Source organism: Odontomachus brunneus, unplaced genomic scaffold, assembly GCF_010583005.1.
Source record: "Odontomachus brunneus isolate Ranch 3 - 2012 unplaced genomic scaffold, Obru_v1 Obru_scaffold_074, whole genome shotgun sequence".
In the NCBI taxonomy this organism is placed as follows: Eukaryota; Metazoa; Arthropoda; class Insecta; order Hymenoptera; family Formicidae; genus Odontomachus; species Odontomachus brunneus.
The window spans coordinates 1,005,387-1,015,093 of NW_022639524.1; the positions used below are offsets into that span (position 1 = coordinate 1,005,387).

Consider the following 9,707-nt stretch of genomic DNA (forward strand, 5'->3'; position numbering starts at 1 on the left):
TCTCTCTCTCTCTCTCTCTCTCTCTCTCTCTCTCTCTCTCTCTCTCTCTCCTTTTCTATACATATATATTCCCCCCTTCTCGGTCTCTCTCTTTCTGTTCATCACGTCGCTCATCGTTATGGCAGTAGAACTCCAACCGGAAGTACGCGACGGTGCCCTCGTTCCTATCTCTCCTCACTCTCTCCCCTCTTCCCTGATTATCACAAATGTTACATGCGTCAGGGTGTGTAGTCATCTAACGACTTTGATGGCACGTTAAGCCTTGGCGCTGTCAAGTACATGACATATATTTACCGAGTACGACCGGCGTCACATCGATGCAGTTCTTTTTCGCGTCGTAATTATTCAAACGGACCTGGTGATTGGCGTGGCTGTTCGAGACAAATCTTCTGGGTGGGTTCGCGGACGTCGGTGATCTCTCTGAAAATATCACGAAGATATCGCGTGGTGAGACAGTGAAAGGGTCAATCTTGAGAGAAAGAGAGAAAAAGAGAGAGAGAGAGAGAAAGAGATAGAGAGACAAAGAGAAAGAAAGAGAGAAAAACTGGTCTGTGCGAGAAAGGCTGCGCTGAATTCCCCGGCAAATAGGATCGAACGATTAACCGGATTAAGGTAAGAGCGGATGGAATCGGTGGTCGTCGTCGTCGTCGTCGTCGTCGTCGTCGTCGTTATCGGCGGCGGCGGCGGCGGCGGCGGCGGCGGACCGACCATCGCGGCAAGCCGGAAGCACCGTTATACGGCCACCGTTCATTCACTCCCTTCTACCTCGTTTGAAACTGCCTAGACGCATCTTCGCCGAGTCTCGGACAAAGTCCGCTCTTCTCGGCAGCGGTCTCTCCTTCGATCCTTGTTGACCCATGACGACACGAGACTGCGAATGCCTGTTCTCTCAACGTCTCTCCATTGTAATCCCTCGCGTGAAGTAGTATCGCCCGTGATCCTCCCAGAACGCGACTGCGTGTGCCCTCATCCTGTCGTGTCTTGCGGGCCGAGCGTGAGAATCGGCCGACGTACGTTCTCGCGACGACGTTCTCCGGCGCGAGGCACAACGTCCACAACAACAACGGGCATCTCTTCCAGCTTTGCGAGCACTGGCGATCAAATCACGACGCGATCGTGTCTTGGAGACACGAGAGCTTCGCCGCGCTCTATCGTTGACTATCGCGAATTATACATTACAGCGATCCCGAGTATCACACGTATCACGTATCCGGACGCGACACCCGACGCCGCTCGGTAGGAACTGTACCACGTATCGTTATATCACATACGATCACATGTCGGCGATTAATAACGAGCTGGCGCGCGCGTCGCGAAGACCTGCCGCGGAGGATCAGTAGCGCTGGTACCTGGAGTGAATCGCTCTCACGGTCGAGAGGCGCGCGCGATCTCTCGCTCGGTCATTCGACCCTCCGCCACGCGCACTCCGTCGACGCGACGTTCCTCGTCGGCACCGGCGAGCGTGTGGCCTTAGCGGCAGCCGATCTCGACGGCGATTGCGTAAGGCGCGGGGTGGATCGAGGTGCCGGGCGCGTATCGATAGTCGTCGACCTTGGCAACGCACGTGGTCGTGTCGGGTACACCTGCCTGCGAAGAGGCTGGTGTTGGTGTTGACGATGGTGGGGGCGCGGGTGAGGAGGAGGCATCGTTGCCGAGCGACGGAGGTGTGCGACGCATAGCGGTGCAAGCGAGGTGCAAAGAAAGCACGACGAGAGCCCACACTAAGGCCGGAAATAAACCGCGAATGGCGTTGACCCGTGCAGGCAGCCAGGCAGGCAGGCAGGCAGGCAGGCAGGCAGGCAGGCAGGCAAGTAGCGAGCGGCAACACCAGCTGCCGAGCCGTCGCCGAGGTGCCGTTAACACGAGACGCGTGGACACCTTTAGGACGCAAGTTATACGCCGCGCGTACGCTGTCAATCGCGGGCAAATCACCGTTCGCGCTCTCGGGGAGTCACGCCAACGGAAGCGTGACGGAACGACGACCGATGCGGACGTTGTACCTCGGCGATAGAGTGATAACGAACGACCGGTAAACCGGTAATCCGACTGTCCGTGGATTTAACCGAGTTCTCTGCAGTCCGGTTTATTGAGCCACTTGCACGTACACGCCACTTCATGAAAAAGTGTCTCCCGAAGTGAGACCGAAGTTCTGCGCGCAAGCAGAGAGAAAGGAAAACATAAAACCGGGGGACTAACGGATACTCGAAGAAGGGGCGCAGCACTCACTCGACCGCTTCCCGAGATAAACGATCCGCTCGCAGCAACGTCATGCCCGCCCGCGCACGTAATTCGCACGTGTCGTTTCTCGCCGTGCACCACGACGCGCGCGCACAGCAGCAGCAGCAGCGGCGGCGGCGGCGGCGGCGGCGGCGGCGACGGCGAAGGGTACAAGGAACGCGACGGAAAATAGGTCACGTCGAAATGAGACGAGTGTTTCTCTCTTGTGTGTGTGCGCGCGTTCGCGTCGGAACGGCTCCGGAGAATTCCCGATGTAATCGCGGTAAGCAGCAGCTCGATAGATATGACGCACCAGGTCGAGACTCGACACGAGAGGAATCAATGTTCAGGTCCAGGCCACCGCCTGGACGTGCCGTACGCTGCTATTCCGCTCCGATCTACCCACTGACAGCAGCGGCGTATGCGTCGGCTGTCAGCAGCTCCCTTCTCACCCTTCCTCGCGCACGCAGGTCACCCTTTTACGCACTACGCGTTACGCATTCGCCGTGCACACCGGTACACCACACACCGGTGACCCGATATCGCGGGAGCGAGGCGAACGGGCGAGGATGTAGGCGTGCGTTCCGCGAGAGAAAGACCAACGAGAGACGGCGAGTGCATCGTAGGTACATGCGCGTGCACGTATATATGTATGTATATATAGAGAAAGAGAGAGAAAGAGAGCACGATTCAGCGCGAGATTCGCCGAGAATTGCCGACTGGATGCTGGCTGGATGCGAGACTACGGCGAAGCTGCGCGCTGCCGCGCGACGCAGCCTTCCTTCATGTATGCACACAATGGAAGTGAAACGAGGCGCCGTGTCTCTCGACGGCGCCGATAAAAGGGGTAATAAGTTCCTCGGCGTTTCTCGACGGCTGACTTTGCTGCCGCTCGAGTGCCGCGAGTCGATAAAGAGACCTCGTCTTTCTCTCCGGTAGGTAATACCATACGCAAAAGGATTAGCGATCTATCTCTTTCTTTTTTTTTTTTTTTTCTTTCTGCCTCTCCCTCTCTCTTCTGCGCGGTTGTCTATTCCTCCGATCGTCAAAATCAATCACCGATTTTTAGGAACTATACCCCGAATTAATTGGAAAATCCCACGTCGAGAGCTGTATCGATTAAGCTTTATCGTTTCGCAATGAGAAATGTCGAGATGGGTCCCTTCAATTTTGCATTTCTGATCCATTTCCAATTGTGCTAAAGCCGCTTTTAAATAATTTATGACACCGCCTGTGTAACGTAAATATTGTGAACTAATTAGTGTTATCTAACATCACGCCAAGCATTGAATATCAATACAGCTGATGTATGTGAAATAGAATGAAAGAGGAAACTTTTAGTGACAACGTGTCAAGTTATACGTAGAAAAACTTTGTTTTACTAACTCTCCTGCTTGTTATAGTCTGTAGCTACGTACAGATTCATTTCGTAAAACGTGCTCGTCTGCGTGTAACTTGGCATGTTTCACCAATTTTATCAAGTATGAATACTGATGCTACACTTACTTGGCATGTCCTTGCTCGGGCCACTGCTGAGATCGCTCATAGAACTGCGAACAGAACTCCTGGCAGTCTCCTGCGTCGGTGACTTCATCTCTTGCCAGCCACGCATCCTCCTAAGATCCAGAAATATTTCCAACATGGTTTAGGACAAAGAAAAAAGAAACGTAGATCTTATGCGTATAAAATATAAATTACGATTCGTACAAAATGACCGACAGAATGAATATTTTCAGGTTGCTTACATTAGCATGAGTTTCGTCTGGAGCTTACCGTTTGTCCTTATTGTTATTGTTGTAGTTATTCGTGTCGCCGACTTTCTTCAATGTTGGTCTCGTGGACGGCGACAGCGCTAGATTTTGCAGCACCCTTGACTTGACGTCTTTCCTAGCTGATCTCGTTCTCTGCTCATTTTTGCCAGCCTCTATCTTGTTCATGACCGCGTCCCAACGTCCACCTTTCCTGATCGATCTTTGAGAACGTCTCGCCTCTTTTTCCGCGTCGTCCTTCGCAGACGACTCGATCATCGCCTTGATTTTCGAGACGACGTTCTTTTTTGGCATCTTATACTTTTTTAAAGGCACCGAATCAGCCTTACTTGGTGTTTTAGGTCGAATATTCTCGTTATTCTCCACTGTTTTGATCACCGGGACTTCGGCGGAACTCGTGTCGTTCAAGCCGTTAGTCTCGTCCGTAGTCTTGGTAGGAATCTACATGGCAGAGTGTTTACATAACAACGAACCACGGAGAAAAAACCCTCGCATACATAATGAGCCGAGTCCCGTTCTCGCCTGTCAACTTACCTGCAAATAATCCATGATGACATTCGCCGCGACCGGCGACGGTTGACTCCTCGGAGAAAGCTCGGTGTCGCCGGTGTCGGGTGTATGATCGTCGTTCTCTTCCGGCGCTTGTTCCGGCGCCTGAAGCTTGTCCAAGTCTGAGTAAATGCCGCTCGAGTCCATCTCCTCACCGGTGAAGCTTGGGCATCTGCGTTCGCCCGGAGCGCAGAATAACGTGCCGTCGATCACTTGTGCCTTCCTATCGCCTCGCACTATTTCTTCGTGAGCGTCCGCGTCGCTCTCGGTGAAGAAGTCCGAGTCGGTCATCGGGTCTTGGCGGCACGGCGCGGGCAAATTGACCGCCGGCACTATGGACGGTGGATCCGCGCCGCGACTAGCTGGCCTCGAGTTCTCGCCGTCGCCCTGATAGCCCGCTTCGAGGCTCGTGATGCTCGTGACCGATGTGACAAAGCTCACGGGCACTGTATTACCTCGAATCGGCTCCACTGGTTTGGGATCGAGCGGCAGTTCCTCCGGGGAAGGTGTTCTCTCGCTGCAACCCTCCTCCGCTAGTGGTCTTGAAGCGGACGCTCGCGTCAACGCCAGTTTCGAGCCGGCCGAGCCGGTGAGATTCTCGCAGGATGGTGTCCTGGAGCACTCGAGCGCGACCGTAAAATCAGTCATCTGGTCCGGGGTCAAGATGCCTAAGCTCTCATCGTGTTCGAAGGAGTTCTGTTTGTTGAGCATCAAATAATGCGGCGTCGCGTTCGTCTCATTGTAATTGGCCAAGCTGTTTTCTACGAGGCAGCTGTCGCCGACATCCTCGATCATACTCAGCTGAGAATCCTCGAGTAACCTAGATCATCGTAACAAGGAAACATACACAAGGTGAAGCTCATGGATAAATCTGCTGTGACATTTATCGGCGAACGTATATAACTCCTACCTAAACAGGCTGCTCTTCTCTTCACTGAGTTGTACCAATTGTTGCACATCGTTCTTGTCTATGTCCCACACGGGTGATATCGAGTACGTCTGATCCGTCGTATCGGCTGAAACACAGGATTGTTGTCGCACTTATTAAACTGTATTTGGGCGTGATAATTATTGTCCGGGAGTTCGTTTCGATTTTTTGGCAAAGTTTGTTTTTAATGTATCCAATGGAGTTAATTCACTCGACAGTCGAGTAATCGCGATCGTTTTCTACGATTACTTCACCAACGTTCAGAATATTCGTATATCCTTTATCGCAGAGATCAGCAAAAAAATCGAAGCAAACTCCCCGGCCAACCAAATGAATAGAAATGTGCGTAAGTTACTCTTGATGTTAGGCGTCGACGATACAAATCCCGCGAACTTCTCTCTCGGAGCAGCGGGCTCGTCCTCGGTGTTAACGAACTGAAAGCATCCCGAGAAAATCGTAGATCGGCGACCTCCCGACAAGAGCCTCGACGCCTCGAGTACTCTCGATTTCGGGAAGAACGACGGACGAGCTGGCCGTGGAACAGGTATCCGACTCTCCCCTACGTTCTGCAATCGATAGAGAGGTGAGAGTGAGCGAAGGATCACTTCTTATTCGAAGACGATCGTAAAAATGTAAATGCCTTCTTATGCGAGATAAAATAGACGCGTATATATCCTGAACTACGGCGCCGTAGTTTCGCGAGATTTCTGTCGAATGTGTCGTGCGGAGAGAGGCGGTCTCGCGAATGCGCGTGACACCCGGCGATAGATAACGACGCTCTCCATAGTAGCAGGCTTAATTACCGCTCCATTATACGAGTAGAGGATTAATGGGTGGGCGTAGTTCGAAGGTAGTTACTTCTTTTTGTTTTTTTTTCAAGGCCAGTCAGAACCTTTCGACCCGAGACGCAACCACGGCGTGGAGTCCGTTGCCCTTGGCCCATCTCCAAATAATAGCTCCACCCCTCGCGGTGAATCAGTGAGAAGTGTTTCTGTCAGTTGGTTAATTTAATTTTAGTTCGCAAGTACGTTTCTCTCTCTCTCTCTCTCTCTCTTGCACACGCGCGCGTTTCTTCTTAAATATACGAACGCCGGCCGCAATTTCGTACGCTTTTCTCGTCACGTAACAGCGTACGTAACGCGCGACAACAATTACTACTAATTAGCACCTGTCTTTTCAGGCCTACAACCTGTATACAAGGTGGCTCAAGGAGAAATTACCCGGAGAAGGTCTGCCGAGGTACAATTAATAGTACAGCGAAGCAAGTGAGAGAGCCAATGCAATTGTGCACTTGCCTCGCCGTATTAGTGAATCTAAAGAGAAGACTGAGAAAGACTTCAGTAGCGTCTAGTAGCCGTGAAGAAAAACCGGACGGAGAACGTTCGATTGACGCGGCTCAGGTAACAATAACTCTCTCTTCGATACTTGTTCCCCGACGGTCGAAGCGTTTCGCCGAAGCCAGGTAGGGAATTGTGCTAGCGTGTCTGCGAACAATGCCAGATATCATCGATGCTCTCCTCGATGCGAGAAACGGGATACCACGTAACCGAGTGCGTTCACCGACGATAGGTGCTGGACGTGTGGACGGCGGCGTCGGAGCTGAGAACTAGGTTACTGCGAACCGCTACGCGCCGAGCTCGTATCCTGAACGTAAATTACCAGCGGATCCCTTTTTCCTACCGGGACCAAGAGCGTCGACGCCGGCCATGCCATTGGCACGTGCGTTTTCGTTCATCGACGACTGTTCTTATCAGCAAACACAATCGCACGCGGAAAAAAAAGATACGCAGAATCAGAATATTTAGTTGCATCACCCTCTAGTCAACTTGTGTGTGATGGTAATGTATTATGGTATGGTTAATACGACTTTTAGGCGTGGTTGCACCAACATTATTTTGCCTTTAAGCGAAGTTTAAACATACATCTATCTTTATCTTTCTTTTTAAATAAATAAAGACAGACGTATATTTAAGTATCATTTAAAACCAAAATAACGTTGGTGTAACCGAGTTTAGTTACTTTGGTACAGTGATGTAGTTGTGCATGATCTAGTTATGGCAACCAGAAATCGGTTGGGGTGACATTCACTATGGAATACATTTTGATTGAAGCAACCAGATATTGTCACTGTAACTCAGCAATTGTTCTGTGATTACAACCACATAATTAGTTCTGTACTTTACTATCGAATCTTTAATTGATACAACTATTGATTTATGTTTAAGCCAACATAACGGAGAAGATATTATATTTTTTTATATAAATTCTTTTCAATTTCATTCTGTTTTTTATTGCTTAGGAATAGACTGTCAGTAAGGTTTGTATTGTTAAGAAATACGGTAAATTTCGCTAGAAATATAGCGAATGTTTTTATACATTTCAATTCCTGCACTGAGAGAAACGAATAGTTGACCAAACTAAAATTATTTTTAATCTAATTATTTTCAACTAAAGTTATTTTTAAACAGAAATTATAGAAAGCTCCTTTTTAGAATAACTAAACAGTAAGAACTGAAGAGGCAAATAAGGAGTACAGCACGGATGTCTTAGTGCTATTAAATTCTAATATTACTTTTTATATAATATTATATAATATGATAGTGGAAGGAAAGTTATTTTTAGCCAGCCACATTTTTCAGTTGTCTTAACACGAAAATAGTAGTAGTGACATAAGTTTATTATCGCTAAGATTATAATAGAATTTAAGACAAAAAAAATAATTTCATTGACCATGATTTATAGTAATTATTTCTTTATGTGATTATATATATAGTTACAAAAATCAAATATTTTTCTCAGTGTAAGATACAATTTTTACATTTTATGTGTACTAAATATGAAATAAAAAAATAATCATTGCAGAATGTCAATTTATTCCTCGGCTAGAAAAAAAATCTTGCAATAATTTTTATTGTAACATTCTCTCCGCGTGTGCTGTTTCTTTCGCGCAGAACTAATTAACTGTCCTATTTATATCATTACGATGAGTTCTATAACGCCCACTTTGTCTAAGACGCTGCCACAAAAACGTAAACACACTTAATTTAAATTTAATGGCTATTATATGGCTTTCATATGATAATGAAAAGAGAGAAAGAGAGAGGGACAAAGAGAACGATTTTGCAAGCCGCGAGAAAAGTGTCTCGGCTTGCACTCGTCCGGCGTTGCTGGACGTAATATTTTCTGCGCGGATGTCTTAGCTACCGTACATTTCGCCCGAACCAACAGAAGCCACGCGAAACGGTAATGTGATGGGTCAGCAATCATCACGGTCACATCAGAGTTTCCTGCTCGCGCCTTTCACATCTCCACGATTTGATCCGCGTGTTATTGAAATTCATTTTCTCTCCGCACGTTCGCCCGTTTGCACATGGACCTTTTTATACAGATATCTAGGCATGCAAATGCGCAAATGCGTAAACGCGGCTTCGTCGTCACCGTCGTCGTCGTCATCGTCGACATGGTAATAAAATGCCAAGGTGAAAAAAGCCGGCGAGTCAGCGGATAGAGTAGTACGATCGTGAGACCGATCGTGGAAAGGGAACGTGAGTTGAATTGAGAGACAGCATAAATTTTGCGTGCCGTAGCGAGAGAAAGACCAGGCGACGACGACGACAACGGGCGATTTAGCCGACGCTTCGGCTAAAAGGCCAAATCGAGCATAAGTTTGATCCTTAGCGCTTAATTCGCGTCAATTTGTGCCGGCGGCGCGTGTCTAGTCATGCTTTGTTGCCTCTTGAGACGAAACGTCGTATAGATACACGGAAAACACAATTTCGTTGATGCAACTGAATTTTCGGTTACCTGGAAACCAGACGAAAAAATCGGTTGTAAGAACAGAAAAAGATTCCTGTAGATTTCTTACTCATCGGTCAATTATTCTCAGTTACTGCAACCGAGTTTTAATATTCCGAGCTGAATATTCAGATGCAAATGTTTTCGGTCGCGGTAACGGAGATACTATTTCTCGTCATGGAGTTTTTCGTCTACTCAGTTACGCAAACTGCAATATTTCTTCCGTGTAGAAAATGTGCGCACGCGAGTGATAAATCCTCCTCCGCGTTCGCGCTTCTCTCGGATGAATAATAATACAATCTAATTAGCGCGGCGCGCTCGCGAGTCTCGTAGGGGATCTATCAAATCGCCGGTCATACACACTTTGTCCCCTTTCTCGACCGCCTGAGGCCGATCGGATAGAGAGAGAGAGAGAGAGAGAGAGAGAGAGAGAGAGAGAGAGAGAGAGA

At 48.7% G+C, this 9,707-nt stretch overlaps 2 protein-coding genes across 6 annotated transcripts in view; one reads left to right on the forward strand and one right to left on the reverse strand.

The window, feature by feature from the left end:
• LOC116847161 overlaps nucleotides 1-9,707 on the reverse strand; it is a 22,573-nt gene that overhangs the window by 8,752 nt on the left and 4,114 nt on the right. For 2 of the 3 annotated variants that reach the window (XM_032821868.1, XM_032821866.1), the window contains exons 2-8: nucleotides 5,819-6,029; nucleotides 5,446-5,551; nucleotides 4,521-5,355; nucleotides 3,991-4,427; nucleotides 3,724-3,833; nucleotides 3,296-3,448; nucleotides 295-420 (exon numbers count right to left, since the gene is read on the reverse strand). In XM_032821868.1, the coding sequence (XP_032677759.1) occupies nucleotides 295-420; nucleotides 3,296-3,448; nucleotides 3,724-3,833; nucleotides 3,991-4,427; nucleotides 4,521-5,355; nucleotides 5,446-5,551; nucleotides 5,819-6,029 (1,978 nt within the window). The remainder of the gene's footprint in view (nucleotides 1-294; nucleotides 421-3,295; nucleotides 3,449-3,723; nucleotides 3,834-3,990; nucleotides 4,428-4,520; nucleotides 5,356-5,445; nucleotides 5,552-5,818; nucleotides 6,030-9,707) is intronic. The other variant, XM_032821867.1, reaches the window with a different exon arrangement.
• LOC116847167 lies at nucleotides 419-7,835 on the forward strand. Of its 3 annotated transcripts, none has more exons than XM_032821881.1 (3): nucleotides 419-3,152; nucleotides 6,644-6,863; nucleotides 7,033-7,835. In XM_032821881.1, exons 1-3 carry the CDS (start codon nucleotides 2,269-2,271, stop codon nucleotides 7,282-7,284), a joined length of 1,356 nt encoding a protein of 451 aa, XP_032677772.1. In that variant the 5' UTR covers nucleotides 419-2,268; the 3' UTR covers nucleotides 7,285-7,835. The 3 variants fall into 3 exon arrangements, 1 of the variants encoding a protein (XP_032677772.1); XR_004378675.1 differs by lacking the exon at nucleotides 419-3,152 and adding exons at nucleotides 5,912-6,046; nucleotides 6,344-6,487 and having other exon boundaries at nucleotides 6,644-7,835; XR_004378676.1 differs by lacking the exon at nucleotides 419-3,152 and adding an exon at nucleotides 5,917-6,046 and having other exon boundaries at nucleotides 6,644-7,835.

Coding starts and splice junctions, on each gene's coding strand:
- LOC116847167 (XM_032821881.1), top strand. CDS start 2,269: ATGCCCGCCCGCGCACGTAATTCGCACGTGTCGTTTCTCGCCGTGCAC. Junction 3,153..6,643: donor AGACCTCGTCTTTCTCTCCG/GTAGGTAATACC, acceptor CTGTCTTTTCAG/GCCTACAACCTGTATACAAG. Junction 6,864..7,032: donor GTTCGATTGACGCGGCTCAG/GTAACAATAACT, acceptor CACCGACGATAG/GTGCTGGACGTGTGGACGGC.